Source organism: Saimiri boliviensis, chromosome 4 (genome assembly GCF_048565385.1).
Source record: "Saimiri boliviensis isolate mSaiBol1 chromosome 4, mSaiBol1.pri, whole genome shotgun sequence".
NCBI classification, from domain to species: Eukaryota; Metazoa; Chordata; class Mammalia; order Primates; family Cebidae; genus Saimiri; species Saimiri boliviensis.
In genome coordinates this window covers 163,312,646-163,331,038 of record NC_133452.1, presented here as the reverse complement: position 1 = coordinate 163,331,038, position 18,393 = coordinate 163,312,646, and the positions used below count along the sequence as shown (strand labels likewise).

The following is an 18,393-nucleotide window of genomic DNA, read 5'->3' as shown; positions in this document are numbered from 1 at the left end:
TAGCAGCCAGGTGTGATAGCTATTTCAACCCATTTTTCAGATGAGACTCTTGGAAGTCAGGGATGTTAACACACTTTCCCCCATGACATTACTAATAGGACCGGCTGCAGCTGAGAGCTCAGCTCCACGTGATCTGACTGTCATTCTCTCTCAGTGGAATTCATGGAATCACAGGCAATGAAGACGTGGAGGAGGTTTGTGGTGGGAAAGAGCCTTTGCACTGAGGGCTTACACGGAGTGTTCAGTGGCCAGTTTCTTTACTTCCAGGGGCTAATTCGTTCTTTATAGAGGTTTATTCTTATTCTCAGAAACTGGGGGAGATGCTAACCTTTGGTAGCAAATCCATACTTGCTCCAGTTATGCAGCAAGCAATGGCTTGGATTGTAGGTGCCTGAACTGATGGAAACAACAGAAAGATCCAGGGTAGAGGACTCTGCTTCTCGAATCTGCCCTTAAGCATAACACACATGATCCATCCACGTTCGGCCCCTGAGGTTAATCAGGCTGCGCTTCCTGCCCTTTTTTCCTTCTTACCTGATAGAATCTTAGGTTTAACCAAATATTCCCTGAGATTAAAGGCTTTCTGAGGAGAGATCAAGTAGAGCGGAATTACTTGGGCTGAGATTTGGAAATGACAGAAAGAAGTGGCTTAAATGTGGGTGGAGGGAGGGAGAAAACTAGGGTGTGACTCACTCCACACGTGCTTGTGACCGTCTGAGACGAGCTCACAGCAGGTAAAATAAGTGATTCGAAATTTCTAACTGTACTGTTACAGTTTAGAAGCATCAGTTAAAGTTGGGAGGAGTTAAGCTTCATTCTTTAGCTCACATGTAGACATTCAGAGAGTGAAGTGGGCCTGTCAGATTCTCAGTTTCCCTAAATGTGCTTCAGAGAAAACCTCTGTCACTACTGGAATTTATATTTAAGATTTCTCCCAGCTGTCAGGAGTGAGGCCAAACCTTTATCGCAAGCCTATCCCTTAAAAAAAAAAAAAAAAAAAAAAAAAAAATCCAAATATAAAATAAATGGTTTTTAGCTTTGGCCTTTGATGTATATGTTGAAGAAATCACATTGACTTTCATTCTGAAAAAAAATCACACTTGGAAACTAGACCAAAAAATTACTTCCATGCTCCAAATATAACTGCAAGGGATTTCTTTTATAAATTCTTGTCTAGGTGATATAGCCTTATGTAAATGGGTGTCTTGGATTTGTATGTGTTTCTGACTTCTTTGAGAAGCTACTTTAGGTAGCAGATTTAGTAATTAATAGAAATTAAAAAGATAAAGTGGAGTCAACAGAGTTGAGAGGAAGGAAAGCCTGAGAGAGTTATAATATAGCAAACTTAAGGGTCAGTGCCCGGGCTACGACCAAAGGGTGCTCTATTCTACTCACTGGCTAAGAGCAGAGCCTTAACCTGGAAACTAGTGCCCTAAGTTTTAGATCTAACGTTTCATTATCCAAACTGGGATATGTGATCATTTCTCATGTCCAGACAGAAGACCGTCTAGCCAGAGCCAAGCTGTAGGGTAGGTACGTGCAAATCAAGACGGGGTTTTTCTCTGAAAGCAGCTTTAAATCCACTTCAGCCCTTGAGCAGAGTACTCAGTGGAAATCCCCAAATGCCAAACTCAATTCGGCATGGCCAAAATAACTTTTTTTCCAAAAAAGATTTCAGAGTATTCTTCATCGTGGCCATAAAAACCTTCGTAATACTTCTAGTTGTGCACTGTGTGGCCTCTTTGCTCTAGGTGACTGAATGAATTGGCCACCTGTATACAGTTATTTGATATTGAAACTTTAAACATTGGAGAATGTCAGTGGAAGATGCATATGGGGTTTGTTCCAGTTAACTTAAATCAAACAACAGCTAAGAGATTGCACTCATTATGCTCCGAAAGCTGGTTTTGTTTTGTTCTAAAATCATGCCCTAGTGGCATATAAGTCATATGTTTGATAGAAAATGTACCAAACTTTTCATTATACCTTGGCTGTAAGTCGATAATTCATTTTAAAACAAGATCAAAGCCACAAAAAATCAAAAGCAGCGAACAATATTGCATGTTGTTTTCGACAGATGTTCTCATAGGTAGAATAGAGTGCCTGATGATCTGAAATTATTTAAAAAATAGCTATCAGAATAATTGGTCTGTAATTTAAAGAGGGATAGCTCAAGAATTCACTCTTGAGAATCTCTTTAGAATTCATTGAGAAGGGATGTTGATTAAAAGGAGTTAAACTGAGCATGATGAAAATCTTGGTTTCCAAGCTGGAGCAGGTTTCAGAGTTTTGGGTGGTAAGCCATCTTTCCCTGAAGCTCTGTTTGAGGTTGAAGAGTTGGGATTTTAGGACACAATCTCAGTAGAGCTTGGAGAGCCACTTGCTCTGTGATTTAAAAGCACGGGAAACCAGATCTACTGATGACTGATTGATAACCACAGCTCTGTAACTAGGGTCCTAAGTCGCCAGATCTGCTGATGACTGATTGATAACCGCAGCTCTGTAACTAGGGTCCTAAGTCACCAGATCTGCTGATGACTGATTGATAACCGCAGCTCTGTAACTAGGGTCCTAAGTCGCCATGCCCCAATATCACTCTCTATTCTTTTTCCCTGGGACCCTGTAGTTTGTTTGCCTCAAGTTTGTTAAAGCAGTAAAATGAATTGTTGTATTTAACCTGGTGTTTGTTGGCGGCAGGATTGTTGTTAACTTAATTTTTGTCATTATTATAAAGCTGATATTTTATGAAGGGGGAGCAAAGGTGTTACCTGAAGAATTTAGGGTAATTTTGATTATTCACGTTGGTATCACTGAACTGTGATGTCCATTCTAAAGGAGAGTATTTAAATCTTCCCTTAAATTCCTAATTTTTGTCTTGCATTTTAACAAGGGTTTTCCAAGATTCCAACTTAAAATATCTCAAATTTAATACTCATTGGGGTTTCCCCCTTTATTATTTCCATAATAAATGAAATATTAAAATACTATTCAACTTTTTATGACCGTTGAGTTAACATTGTGCTTGAGTACAATAAAGTAATTAAAGAATTTTCCCACTTGTTAAAAAATTATAATGCTATAGGATATGTACCTGACCTTGTAGTAATAAGCCTCATGGTTCCGTGCCCAACAGGAGTCATACCTATTGCAGTGGCAAGATACTTGCTTGAAATCAGTGCCAGAGAACTCCATTCTTTGGACTGCTCATAAGACAAATGTATTAAATTTTATTCACTTTTTAAGGAGAACATTCAAATATGAAATTTCACTTTTGTATCAGTTGCAAGATGATTTAAGAGGAACAAAAAGTGAAATATTTACTGTTTCCTGGAGAAACATGACCAAGTTAAGAAGATAAATATTTTTGTTGTATAAAAAAATTGTACAGATCTGGAAAATAAGGAAACAAACCATTTTAATTTCAAAGTAGTTCTCTGTCATGATCTTTACAATAGTGTGCCATCAGTGCTGCTCCCTACATGTTTTTGTTTTAACATCATGTCGCCAGCTTAACTTTTATGTGAAATGAGACTCTGGATATAAAAGTTAATGAGTGTAGCGTGAATGGCTGGATTTAATGTTGTGTTTAGTAGGAAATGTGGCTCACCACTAAATCTCTACGTATCGTTCCTCAATTTCCCCATTGATTTATTGCCTCTTGCTCTGAGTTACGACTTCCCTATACCTTTTCTTCCTAGGCTTGCAAAGGAAGACTTTATGCTGTCCGACAGTCATCTTAGAAAGAATTAGGTATCTCTTTTTCTCAGTGAGATTTATACCATCTCAGACTTTTAAAAATGGAAATACACAAAAATTCCTTTTTTTAAAAATTACAAATGTGATAATACTGTTTGGCCAGATAGTGAGGGTGTAAGTCAGGTAAAAATTATGGAGTTTTCTTCTCGAGCTGAAAATGTAGTAGTAAGTAATTAGGTTTTATGATCTAGATCATTAAACGGGGAAGGTAGATCTAGGATATTTTGTATCAAAAGCAATGATTGGCTCTACATCCAATGGGATCGTTTCAAAGCTCAGAAAATCCAGTTGAAATAATGTTACTGAGACATTCTGAACACCAAAAAATAATAATGACTAGTAGTTTAAGATACACTGAAATAATGAAGAGATCCATGCGTTCGTAGTAACACTCAGAAAATGTCGAGATGCCAGTACAGAGGATTTGAAGAAAGGAGATGTTTCTCTTTTCAGAGGAATGGCAACTGATAAATACAAGAATAATGAAAGAAGTAGCAAGGTATAATTTTGCAGTTCTGGTCATATCCATTAATTCTGGCAAGGATTACCTCTAGTTGCTTTAAAATCCGCATGGAGTAAAAGTATCACCTCATAGCGTTACTATTAATTACCAAGGGAATGAGTACTTTACAAAGGAACTCATTTGGAAAGTCCCCATTTTAATTACGGGATCAAACTCAGCCTTACCAGTGGCGGAACAAGCTGACATCTGTGCCAATCATTGTGATTCAGTCAGTAGCTCCGTTTACAGCATCCCCTATGTGGCATTCATGCTAAAAATATTTCACTGAATCTAATTATGAGGAAACCATCAGACAAGCATAGAATGTGAGGCAGTCTATGAAATAATTGGCCTGGATTCATCGAGAAAGTTGGCATTATGAAAAAGAAAGGTGGGGATGGGAGTGCAGAGGGAGGATGTACTAGGCCAAGGAGACTGAAGAGACCTGACCATATATAATGAGTGTGTTCTCCATGAGGATCCCAAAAGGGGAGGGGATGTTTTAAGGCACTTGAGGGGCAGCTGGGGACATCTGAATATGGACCATAGTGTGTATATTACATATTATCCAATTGCTGTTAATTTTCTTAGATGTTGATAATAATATATGGTTATATAGGAAAATACAATCCTTAGGATATTCATGCAGAAGTATTTAAGGGAGAAATGTCGAGATGTCAGCAACCTTTAAATGGTTCAGAATTTTTTTTCTGTGTTTGTGTTAGATGAGAATGAAGGAAATGAAGTAATTTTATATGATAAAACATTAACAATTGGTGAATCTAAGTGACGAATATACTTGTATTTGTTAGCCTGTCTTTGTCCTTTTAATTTTGCTAAATTTGAATATGCTCAAAATAAATAGTCGGAGGGGAAAGAGAGGGTGTATGCATTTGGAAAGTGTATTGTTTAAGGAGGTGGGCAATTGACCAGGCACGGTGGCTCATGCCTGTAATCCCAGCACTTTAGGGGGCCAAGGCAGGGGGATTGCTTGAACTCAGGAATTGGAGAGCAGCCTGGGCAACAAGGCGAAACCCCGTCTACACAAAAAATACAGAGTTTAGCCAGGCGTTGTGGTGCACATCTGTAGTGCCAGCTACTCAGGAGGCTGAGGTTGGAGGATGGCCTGAACCCGGGAGGTGGAGGTTGGACAGTGAGCTGAGATTGAGCCACTGGCCCTCCAGCCTGGGTGATGGAGCCAGATGACCCTCTAGGGTCTGTGAGGAAGTTTTTGTCCATGTAACAGGAAATAGGAAAAATACAGACACCAGAATAAATTTTTCATGAAAATAAATGTGTCTAAAGGACTATTCTTTATAATAAGTATATCCTCACTATTTTATCTTTGTGCCTAAATGCACTTTTTGGCAACAGTGGTTTGTACTAGTAATATGTTCTTTTTAAAGAAGTCTGTCTGAATGTAAGGAGTGCACTGGATTAAAGCACTGTGATTCAGTTCATTCATTCAAACATATACTTCTTGAAGGCCCATTGTAAGCCAAGCCTTCTGTGGGCTCGGGGGACCTAGAGGTGAACAAGACAGAAATCCTGGCTTAGGTTTTCCACCCAAGAGATGTTCATTTTGTCTTCCCCAGGGTTGACTAGGGGTAGCGGGACGGGGAGGGGTACTTAAAGGAAATCTTGTGAGTCACTCTCTAGGCATCCCTCTGTATCAACCAGATTTATCCTATATAGTCCCATTTATCTATGTATTTTTGACACACTGCTTAAAATGTTTCAAAAAGTGTTCTGCTATATATTACATGAAAAAAATTTTCATCTCATTCAAATAAAAAAAATAAAAAGAATTTTTCGTGTTAAAGGATGCTATAGTAAATTTGTTGGCCATTAGCTGTAAAAAGAATTTATCTCTGCCTACATACCTCCTCTTTCTATTCTAAACTCATTTTTAAAAATAAACATACTTGAGGAGGTAACTCTGTAGTTGAAATTCTGGTAGGTTTCCTGCTTTTTCTTCTGGAGACTGAGGGAGGACTGATGAGACAGTGGCCAAAAGGCCCCTCTGCCGTTTTTTTGTTTTTTTGTTTTTTTTTTTTTTTTTGCCAGCAATAAGAAAATGCAAAAAAGCAAAAAACAAATCGTTTTTTGCCTAGAGATAAACCCTTCACTTCCTTATTTTTCTAACTGGCTTTTTTCCCCTTCACCCATTCAGTCCAGTTTTGACCACTGTATCTCCATCTCTGTTCTATATTAAAAGGAGGTCTAAAATAACTGGCAAAACATTTGTGTTTTTCTGATAGGGTGAATCCTATTAAGGTTAATATTAATATTTTTAAAAAACATTCCTTATGTGTGACGTTCATGATAAAGAACATGGAGAAGGAGGACGTGGCACTGGGTTTTTTGTTTAATTTGAATTCTTGGGCTCTGAAGCCAGCTATTTTTTAACACTTCCATGGGGCAGCACTAATGCTTATCAAATACACATACAGAGCAACTCTGAGTTACTTTAAGAAACGTTAAAGTTTCTTTCCATGTGTTATAGTTGATCACCCCCCCACCCCCACCCCCCGCCAAGCTGTTAACGATCTGGTTGGCACCTTTGTCCTTGTTATCCATCAGGAGGTAGCCAAGGTGGTGGAAGTATATGGTCATTCACATAAGCTCCTATTAGAGTGTCTGCAGAGTAATAAGTCCAGATAATCGGTCATTACCATGACCAGAGTGATTTATTTAAGTATTCCTAAGTAAACTTTGTGGGGCATTCCTAAGAGATTACAGAAATTACTCACAAATGCCAAATACGTGTGTTCCTAAGAAGAGCCACCTGATAACATGTTAGAATCTTTGCCAGTGTACACTGGAACACACACGCTAGGAGTGCAAGAGGTCTTCTGTCTTACACACTGCTGGACCCACCCCTCTCTCCAAGAATCCCTGGAGCACAGTAGGTGCTTGGTAGCATTTGTTGAATCTTGGGTAATACAAGGCATGACAGATAATGTAATAGCATCATTTGACCCCTATTAACAGTCTCACTCTTTTCCCCCTTTATCCAGAGGTACTCTCGTGATTTCAGTTGGACACTTCTTGTTTGTTTTTGGTGTTCAAACGTGCATGTATTCATGAACAGTGTTCAGTGTTGTATGTTTTTGAGTTTTCATAAGTGGCATCATACCATGTGTATCTTTTCTGAAACTTGCTTTTTTTCACTCAGTATTATATTTTGAGATTTGTTGATGTTGCTACATGTAGTTTTAATTTTTTAACTGATTTTCCTTCATTGAAATGTACTTCATTTTAGTATCACATAAAACACCATGGAATACTATGCAGCCATAAAACAGGATGAGTTGATGTCCTTTGCAGGGACATGGATTAAACTGGAAACCATCATTCTCAGCAAACTAACACAAGAACAGAAGACCAAACACTGCATGTTCTCACTCATAAGTGCATGTTGATCAATGAGAACACACTGACACAGGAAGGGGAACATCACACGCTGGGGCCTGGGGGGTGGGGCACTAGGGGAGGAATAGCAGGGGGTGGGGGGATTAGGGAGGGATGGCATTAGGAGAAATACCTAATGTAGATGACAGGGCGATGGATGCAGCAGACCACCATGGCACAAGTATACTTACATAACCTGCACTTTCTGCACATGTACTGCAGAACTTAAAGTATAATAAATAAATTATATCTATATCTATATCTATATCTATATCTATATAGATATGCAAGCCTCGTTTTAGTTATTCATTCCTCTACGGATTGACTTTTCAATTGTTGTCACTCTTTTGCTTTTATAAATCTACTTCTTATTAATGGTCCCCCTCCTTACTACTCTGTCTTTGTGAATAGAAGAATTTTTTTTTTTTTTTTTTTTTTTTTTTGAGACAGAGTTTTCGCTCTTGTTACCCAGGCTGGAGTGCAATGGCGCGATCTCGGCTCACCACAACCTCCGCCTCCTGGGTTCAAGCAATTCTCCTGCCTCAGCCTCCCGAGTAGCTGGGACTACAGGCGTGTGCCACCATGCGCAGCTAGTTTTTGTGTTTTTAGTAGAGACGGGGTTTCACTATGTTGACCAGGATGGTCTCGATCTCTTGATCTCGTGATCCACCCGCCTCAGCCTCCCAAAGTGCTGGGATTACAGGCTTGAGCCACCGCACCCGGCCTGGGAATAGAAGAATTTTAAAAATAAGCTCTCTTAATCATAGTCAAATTTTGAAGCACTGGGAGGTCACTGATTGTCACTGTCTTCCAGGCACTGTGCTAAGCACTTTGTATTTATTATCTTATTTAATCCTCACATTTTATTTTACAAACTAGGAAACTGGAAGCCGGCTTTGCAAAACCATCAGTCAAAGTCCCGTAACCCAGTTAAGTGGCAGGTTCAGGATTCAAGCCCTGTTCTTAGATGCCAAAGCCATGAGCATGAGACAGACTCCTTCCCTCGTCCTGATGGGAGGATGTTGAAGTCACTGTATCCTAAATGAGTTCCAAAAAGTAGACAACAGTAATGGAATGAACTAATGATCTTCATTCTGTCAAAAAGTTGAAATGCCTGTTGCCATGCTTTTCCACAGGATCTTGTTTTGCTTGCCTGTCATTTTAGGAGTTGAACCAATTAAAAGGTTCCTCACCATCACTTATTATGATCTTTAGGTGGATAATTGGGACAGACTACCTGTCTTGTAGAATTAACCTTTCACGAGAGAAGGAAAGTAAAAAGTCATCTATGGGCTTAGGCATCTGCTGTAACGCTCTTATGTATGTATTCATAGTTGTACCTTTAAGAAAGCTTCGGAGGCGGTGTGTGTTAGGAGAGCGCAGGAGCTTTGGTTTTGGGCAATTGAAGAAAATGTACTTAAAAATGTATTTTTACTTTTTGTCCTTTCATCCAGCAAGGATGTTTTCATGCTAATTTGATGGGTCATAGAATGAGTTATATTTGAAGTAAATTCTCTAATCAAGTATGAAATCGGAAACGTGAAGAATGAGAAGTTTTCAGGACTTTGCCAATGGAAGCCTTTCTGATAGGCACATAATATTGATGCCAGTGGGGGTGATGGCTATGGGGAATGCTTTTTACTTATGTGCTGCCTTTACTTTAAATAGACACAGATCATTTACAATCACAAAGTGAGGAACCCTAGATTTCCTTTGCATTTTATATTGAAAATGGTTGACATGAAAAATAAAGAATTGGGGGAAAAGGCAGTCAGCCCCCTCCAGGTGGATGGAGTAGGCGGCCTTCGGGAGGCTTGGAAAGAATTCCTCAACCCCTGATACTTTGCTTGCACAAATACTGGCATTCTACAACGGGACTTCTTTGTTTTTAAAAATTATTTTATAAATGTACAGAATAAGGAGAGGATGTCCTGACAGAATTTAATGATGACCAACGGAGTTTTAGAAATCATTTAGAATTTTTTTTCAGCTAAGGTGAATGGAGAAGGAAAGAAAATTTAAAAAGAAAAAAATTATTTAGAGATGTAATGTAAGATGGAAGGTGACCTAAATTCCCAGGACGTTATAAGGTATCATCAATATTGAATTACACTGTGGGTAGGTAACTTATGCTGAATCCTGGCATTAGATCTTTTCCTGAAAAGTTTTAGTGACTGAAGAGGCAAATAATTCAAAGCTGCTGCTCCTCAAATGCACTGGGAGCACAGAATGCTGTCAATGGCCCCAGAAGAGATGCCTGTGCATACCCGCAGGTACACTGTCCGCACTTAGTTCTTGAGGCTGGTCCTGTGGTCCAAGAGCCAAGACTTGGCACGGGGCTCTTTAATAACCGTCCGCTGCTCTGTCCATTACATGTTTTGGGGCTGATAAAAGTCATTATTCCCCAAATGAGATTAATGTCTTGTGGGGCTGGTAAATACCACTTTTCACACACCTAACAAAAGAAATGATATCTGTAGGTTAGGAGTTTCTGAAAAATTTCAAGCTGTAATTGTGCTTCTGCTTATAAAAAGCTGGATTGGGTGTCTTAAGCCATTAATATGTTAGCCTCATTCCTGCCTTATTCCTCTGCTGTGAAGGCTTTTTATGTGCTTTAGCTTCTCTGTTCCTTTCTTTGTGAGTGATACCCCTCTCCCGCCCTTTTCTAGTGATGCTGTTGCTTTATCTCTCTTCCATTCATATTTTTTTCTTTCTTTTTGCTGCATGGAGACTCTCTGCTGTACCAGCGTAAGTATTTTTCGGCGGCTCTGCGGTTTCTGGCTGTACTACTTTATATTCTTGTGCTCCGTTTGCTTCTGTGCTGCCTGGCTGGTCTCCCAGGACACTGCAGTATCGTCGTTGTCCATCTGCAGATCCTCAATGAAATAGGCAACAATTTAGAGACAAGATTGGATTTTACAAGATGGTTCAGCTAGCAAAACAGGCGATGAATTTAAAATATCTCCAGCCATGGGGCCTGAAAGCAAGCAGAGTGTCGATGAAGAGGATACAAACATTCAGGAGGAGACAAGTGCCTATTCCACTCATGTAACAGTAATAAAGACATGATTGCTTTGAAGGTTTTTTCTTGATTCCTGTCGTATTACTTGTTGGGGGCCCAGGGTTGTAGAAAATCCACATTATGATTTGCTTCTTATATTGGAAGAACTTTCCTAATCTTTTTCTCAACTGCTTTTGCTATTTTTTCTTTCTTTCTACAGCATTGGTGGTGAGGGGGAGGTAATTATTACATTCCTGAGCTTAGAGCGAGAGTGTTATTTATTTATTATTATTTGTGCCTATTTGGCAAAAACAAATCACCGTTTTTTATTTCTATAGTGACATAAACAATTTGACTCTCATTTTTTAAAAAATGTCTGTCTAGTAATTACATGTTAAAAGTGGGTTTGACAGGAAAAAAAAGTTAACGTTGTTTTAAGGTTCCAGGATAAGTCTTTAACTTGCGGTAAAAGTAGACATATCTCAGTTGAGCTGTATGCAGAATCGTTTAAAATTCGTTATAAAAATTTGATCAAGTGAGTACAATTTCAGAGTAATGGAGACATTGATGCTGCTTTTAGATTCTCAGAAAATAGAGCTATGTTTCTGTTCACAGTGTCTGCCACAGTGGGGATTTATTGATGATATGTGGTATTAGGACAAGAAAGAAGTCTGTGCTTAATATTTTCCCTCTAAAGTTACCTTTAAAACAAAAGTTTTACACATTTTTCCTCATATTTCTTTAAGATATGGGCATTGAAAATTATACCTTATTGTTTACAAGATGCATTTTTTTTTTTTTTTAGAGACAGAGTTTCGCTCTTGTTACCCAGGCTGGAGTGCAATGGCGCGGTCTCAGCTCACCGCAACCTCTGCCTCCTGGGTTCAGGCGATTCTCCTGCCTCAGCCTCCTGAGTAGCTGGGATTACAGGCACGCGCCACCATGCCCAGCTAATTTTTGTATTTTTAGTAGAGACGGGGTTTCAGTATGTTGACCAGGATGGTCTCGATCTCTTGACCTCGTGATCCACCCGCCTCGGCCTCCCAAAGTGCTGGGATTACAGGCTTGAGCCACCGCACCCGGCCCACAAGATGCATTTTTTAAGATAAGTTAGTTTCGTCTAGGCCTCAAGTTGACAGTGTTAACCGTTGATTGATGAGAGGTCCATTTGCAGTGTGTACCTCTTCTTTTTCAAATGCCGACCCCCTTCATCTGATGGACGGTTTGTGATTTCCCTGACTCAGAAAGTACTTAGGCATTAACAAATGTCAGGGGAGGGTCAATAAGGACTAAGGAACAGTCTGAAAAAATTGATCCTTTCATTTTGGTACAAAAAGAGAAGAGAGCTAACAGTGTGAAAGAAGATGGTAAATTCAGATTTTTTTTTTTTTCTTTTTCTGGGATGTAATTCATCAACCCAACAGGTGTGGAGAGAAGGAGGAAGGAGTGCGAATAAACTGGATTTCCAGAAAAACATTAAATATTTTCTCCTAAATATACACTTAGGTGGATAATTATAGTACATTTTTATATTTCCTCTTGCTTTAGGTTTATATGTAATGGCATTGTGGAAATAAGCCAGTAAGATTAAGGCAGTTCACATTTTCTGTAAAACTAAGGAAGAATTACTTCCAGAGAAAACTAAGAAAAATAAGAGAGAAATAACATATGTTTATTTATTTTTGTCTCTGTTGTTACACTTAAATCCCATAAGGGAAAGATACGGAAACTGGGTTGCCATCTTTCTGTCAGTTGCAGAAGCTAGCCTGATTGCAGATTCTATTCTAGCAAAACTCCACGGGCTGTTTGGGAAGATTTCAGAACTAAAAGATAGGATAAGTATCGTTTTATGGGAAATGTAATGAGAAGTTATTTGCCCTTGTAAAAAGCACACAAAGTAAAGAAAGCAGTGAAATATATTAGAGTGAGTTTTTCTGATAGTCAAACTTTCTAGCCTGGGCTTTGGAGCATTGGAAAACAGGACCAAGAGGAGAAAACTAGCTCCCCTTTGAGTGATATCAACTGTCACAATATCCTGATGATCTTGTGTGTTTCTTAATTATATCTATGAAATTAAATTGAGCTGAATGACCTAGTCACAGATGGACATCAGTTTGTAAATATGATTCTTTCTATATATGTTATAGTATTTCTTTTACATATAGTACCTATTTTTTATGTTTAAAATTATAATTTTATATTTTATATAATTGTAATATATTTGAAATGTCATAATTTTTATATATTTTACATGTATTTGGTATCTATTATAAAGGCTTTTATGATAGGGAACCTTAAACCAGACTATTTTTGCCCATGAATATGCTTTCTGTAAAATTGAATCGAGAGTCAGGGGGCAAAAAAAAGACACATTCAGTCCATGCATTTTTAAACATCTTTTTTCTTTATCCGTGACTATCTAAATGAAACTGGCTAAAAGTTACATCTGAAGCTGCTTCTTGATTACTTTATCTAGTGTGGTTGTGCACAAGATGGATAGAATGCTGAAGTACTTGTTGCGACCGAACACAGCATGTATTCTGATAGCTTGTATCTCCTGAGAATTAATTATTTTCAGCAATTTTACTTGTGAATAGACCAGGCAGGGAACTAACTTCTTCAGCCAACTGCAAGGCCTAACTTTGAGGAGAGCTGCCTTCAAACTGGATTCCTTTCCAGTTGTGTGGAGTTAGCTGAGTTTTTATTAAACCTGCAAAGCCAGTTATTTATGGTTAGATAGTCCTCAAATCGTCTGCCTTTAGCAAACCCTTGAATAAAGCTAAGTCAGCCGTTTTCATTTTGTATGTCAGGAAAACCAGTCTGGATTTCAATATAATTGCTCATCATTTTTTTTCTCTCCCTTTTCTCTCAATGATAAACAATGGCAAAATGATATTATTAAAACTGGCATAATTGTCAAAACTATAGATTTGTTTGCTTTAAAGATCAGTATCAGCCACTTTCTTCTTGGAGCTAAAGAATGTTTTTCAGTCATGTAGATTTTCTATTGAGGAAGCATTAGATGAAAACCTACTAAATGAAGTGAAAGTATGCAAATGAAATTCTTTCAGTTATGTTATCTCTTCATTTATACACATACCAGTTTCCCAATATCAAACCAGTGAAAACATCCCTAATATCCATCCATCCATATATGGGTCTTGAATGGGTAAGAGGAAGGAAGCTGGCCTGACCCTCCTCACTGGGTTCTGGCCCTGGCTCTGCTCCTTCTGACAACAGGAATGTTAGCCTTTGTCACTTTTGTGACTTAAGATTCATCCTTGAAGTTGACTTGTGTAAGCGATGACAAAGCTTCCCTCCGTCTTTGACATTTGTGTGATCCTACTGAGGGAGAAGATAGTGCCTTTCTGAGGGTTGACTTTGCACCCTAAACAGTCATCACCCATGCTAGGAAAGGGCTCTTCGGTTTTGGTCTTCGGTTTGAGTTTGGGTTTCATTTTTTAGAGGATTAACAAGATCAAAGACATTTCACTGAGAAGTGCCAGCAGATACAGATGTTTGAATCCTAGCACCTTTTCCTGGTCTTTGCCCGTAATGTAAAGATCAAAATCTTGGTGGCAAAATGTGAAATAAGAGAGTGAAACTACTTAAATCATTGACGTGACACCGAAAGAGGTCAGGGTTGCTTATATTGATGTCACTGTGACAATGATCAGTGAATAATAGTGTTTTTTATTTTTTGTGACTGATTTTTACAGCATGTGATTTTTATTTTTGTATTCATTTTAACATCTTCATGTACAGCTTGGACTTAATTTATTGTTCTGTTCCGCTGTTTAAATGGAATTTAACTGGTTAGGGCTGAGAGAACAAAAGAAAGATGTTAGCTGTTATCATTATTATCATTTGAGAAACTGTAAATCATTTAGAAATAGATCTTTTCTGTCAGGCTTTCAGTCATCCTCTAAAGCAGGGAAACAACTACTGAGTTAAACAGTCGATCCAGAATGTTTCTGAAGTTTGAAAGATGAGTTTTCTGTGGCTACCTGCCTAAGTCATGGTGTTTGTTGTTTTGTTTTTTTTTTTTTTTAATTTTATCGCTAGATGACTCCTAAATCCAAAAGGAAGAGCATCCATAGCCGAATGCTGCGGCCTGTTTCGAGGGCCTTCGGTAAGTGTTTTGCTGCTACCAGTCATTTCCTTGGAACGGTGAAGCACCCTCAGCAAGAACCTTAGATCCCTTTAGGGATGTTTCTTATAGATGCACTGTGTGGGTAAATACTGAGAAAGAGTTAGGTGATCTGTGAATGGCTGTTTGCTGTTCCATGGTAGACTTAAAATGCCTTGTAGGAATTTTTTATCCATCTCTATGTGTTAAGCTTTGGCCATGGGCTTTTTTGTTTTTGTTTAATTTTAGAAATGGAGTTTGATCTCGATAAAGCTCTGGAAGAGGTACCAATTCACATCGAAGACCCGCCCCTCCCGTCCCTCAGACAGGAAAAGCGGAGCTCGGGATTCATCTCTGAGTTGCCCTCCGAAGAGGGGAAGAAGCTGGAACACTTTACCAAGTTAAGGCCAAAAAGGAATAAGAAGCAGCAACCCACCCAGGCAGCGGTAAGGGGGCTGGAGAGGGCTCCTCGCTCCCCCACCCTTTTCTTCTCTGGGAAAGCTGGTGGTTCTTGCCAAAGTGCTTTGCACAAACACGAAAACTCCGGGTAAGGAGACTGGAACCACTTTGCATGTGACGTGCGGAGTATCTCCACTTGCTGTTCGACAATTTGGGAGAATGAACAGATTGTGTCACTTAAAGAAAAAATAAATAAAACAACATAGTTACGGAGAAGACGATGCTGTAAATTTTGCAGTGCTTCAGAACAGAGCTGCCTTTGGAAATCCTTAGATAAGTAAGGATTATCTACGATAGGAAATCTTTATTCTTCATAAGTGCTAGAGACATTTTTTTAATCTCACCTACGAGTCTGAAATCTGACATATGGGTGAGCTAAATGTCTCTAGCATTTTAGTGTCTGGGCAGAAGAGATACAAGTACCAAAAAATAATTGTGAATTAAGAATTGTTCGATTCTGGAGTGCACACTTGCCTCCCCCTCCACTCTCTGACCTGCTGCTGTGGTCCGTGTGCTTCAGAACCTCCAAACTGATGTAACTGAAGGGATGGAGAAGAGCCCTGAGTGGGGGCCCCGGTGTGTGACGATGACATCCCGCTCTTTCTACTTCAGTGGAAGACTCAGTTGTGTGTGCTGATGAGCCTGACTGTCGCACACTCGTGTCTCTCTCTGGTTAATGCCTTTTCCCTACTTTAGAGCTACACTTCTTCAAAGAGTGTGCCCCTGCCACCCGTCTCTACTGTCACTTCTTCACCTTCCTGTCACTCCACATCTTAATCAAAATCTTCCTTCTGTATCTCCCCACCCTTGAAATCACCCTCCCAAGGTCACTCCAGACCAAATCCTGTGGACTCTTCTCAGCTGTCCATCATCTTCCTTGATGTTTCAGCAGTTCATCCACACAAAGTTCTTCCATTCCCGGCAGGAGGTTTCCCATGGACCGCTGAGTCACCACACGCTTCTTTGCCACCCGTCTCTCCAGCAGTGTGCTTTCAGTGTTCTTGCCAGACCTTTTAAGTTTTGTATTGTCTGTCTGGGTGGTGTCATCTGAACTCATGGTTTTAGTCTCTGTCACTGACTGTCAATTTCTGGATATCCACTTGCCTCCTAAACTTGAATGAGTACCTCAGGCCCAAAATGGGAAACTGAGACCCTACCTTTCCCTGTAAGCCTGCGCTTCTCATAACCCTGGTTTTTCCCGGGACATGGTCAGCTGACAGGTTAGAGAGCGGAACGCGCTCCTGCTCAGCGGCTCTCCCTCTTCCTCCTCGCTGTTGCTCCCTCCCATCCTGAGCTCCAGCCCTCTAATCCTGCAGCCCTTCTCACTGCTTCTTCCCCTCTCCTGGTCTGAGAACTTCCTTCAGATTTTGTGCGTCTCCGCTGCTTCTCCATAACTGTCCACTTCTCTGTACTTCTCAGCCCACCAGTGCTCTGAGGAAAAGCCAGATCTCTTTAGATCTCTGGCCATGATACATGGTTTTGGGACTTACCTTGGTGTTACACAGTCCCTAAGGGAAAACAGCCTACGGTATGCCAAGCCTGTGAGTCCTGGCTTCAATGTGGACAAAAGTGAAATCTCTCTAGAAAAGATTGATGAGGTTGGGACATGCTACCCCAAAATATGGCGCCTTGGCATTTGAGAAAATAGCAAAAGCAGGAAGGTCATTCTCACCTTCCCCTTGCTGTTCAGCCTTTGAGGCAAGTCATAAAAGCTTCATTCAAGAAGTGCCCTCCCTGTAGCCAGAGGAGAGAAATGTCCTTATTTCTGAAGGCATGGGGACAGAGGGAAGAATCTGAACCAACAGGCCTTGCTAAGTGCCCCCAGTTTATTATCATTAGGCCATACTTGTTTGTAAAGAATGCAAGACTTCTTCCAGGAAACCCTCCCTACCCATCCCACTGTGTTCCCGCAGAGCTAGGGTCACGTGACGCCAGGAAAGTTGTTCTCACAGACTGGTTGTGTGCAGTGCACAGCCTGAGCAACTCTCCATGGAGGCCCCGTCTCCTCCAGTGCCTGATGCTTACCCTCACAGCTCCCCTCACATAGTGTTTTCTCAGCTTCCTCCTTGTCTCTAAGTTGTGTGTAGGCAGGGCCTGTGATTTATTATTCATGGTAATACGCTCAGGGCTTACATTGGGTTTGAAAATATAGTAGGGGTTCAACAATACTTATTGGATAGGTAGGTGGATAGCTGGAAACATAGCTGGATGAGCGTCACAGTAACTTAGACTGCTTGATTGATAATATCCTCACTTTAGATCAGGCTTTCATTGTGTTTGGTTAGTTTCTCTCATTTGAATCCAAAGAGCATGACACAGTTTCAAAATACAAAAAAAAAAAAAAAAAAAATCTAGTATGTTGTTTTCTAATTTATTAATGTTTAACTTTTGTTTAGTGCATTTTTACATATTCTTACAGGAATACACGTTCCCTTAAAACACTTTTGCAGATAGATAAAAAAACACCCCCCCACCCCAACAACCCACACTTTAGGTTCTAGAATGTTAATAAATGGGTTCTCTATGGCTCTTTCCATATGGAATAAGATTAGCAATACAATTCGTCTGTGAAATGGCTTAAGTTTATCGCTGATAAAACTGGTGACTCATGGAAAGAGGTAATCTTGTGTGCTTTGTCCCTCTCTCCTCCTTTCCTCTCCCCTCCCCTCCCCTCCCCTCTTTTTCTTTCGAGAATAGGGTCTCACTCTGTGGCCCAGACTGGAGTGCAGTGGCACAATCCTGCCTCACTGCAGCCTTGAACTCCTGGACTCAAGCAATAACAGTCATCCCACCTCAGCCTCCTGAGTAGCTGGGACTACTGGTGCATGCCACCGTGCTTGGCTAATTTTTAAACTAATTTTTTTGTAGAGATGGGGTCTTGGTATGTTGCTCAGGCTGGTCTTAGAACTCCTAGCCTCAAGCTGTCCCCCTGCTTCAGCCTCCCAAAGTGCTGGGATTGCAGGCATGAGCCACCATGCCAGCATTTCTTCCTTAAATGTTTGAAAAATAGAAAAGAAGGGAACAAAGCTGCAGCAGAGTCCCATTGGAGGCGCACGCTATGTATATATTGCAAAGGACAACAGATTTCTCTTCTCACGTGTACTAGGGTTCATGGCTGAAGCACCTGTAACA

At 40.0% G+C, this 18,393-nt stretch overlaps 1 protein-coding gene across 9 annotated transcripts in view; it reads left to right on the top strand.

Moving 5' to 3' along the window:
- The window catches only part of CARMIL1 (capping protein regulator and myosin 1 linker 1), a 354,136-nt gene that overhangs the window by 296,522 nt on the left and 39,221 nt on the right, over positions 1-18,393 (top strand). For all 9 annotated transcript variants that reach the window (XM_010338003.3, XM_010338002.3, XM_010338001.3 and 6 more), the window contains 2 exons: positions 14,739-14,805; positions 15,052-15,248. In XM_010338003.3, coding sequence (XP_010336305.2) covers positions 14,739-14,805; positions 15,052-15,248 — 264 coding nt within the window. The remainder of the gene's footprint in view (positions 1-14,738; positions 14,806-15,051; positions 15,249-18,393) is intronic.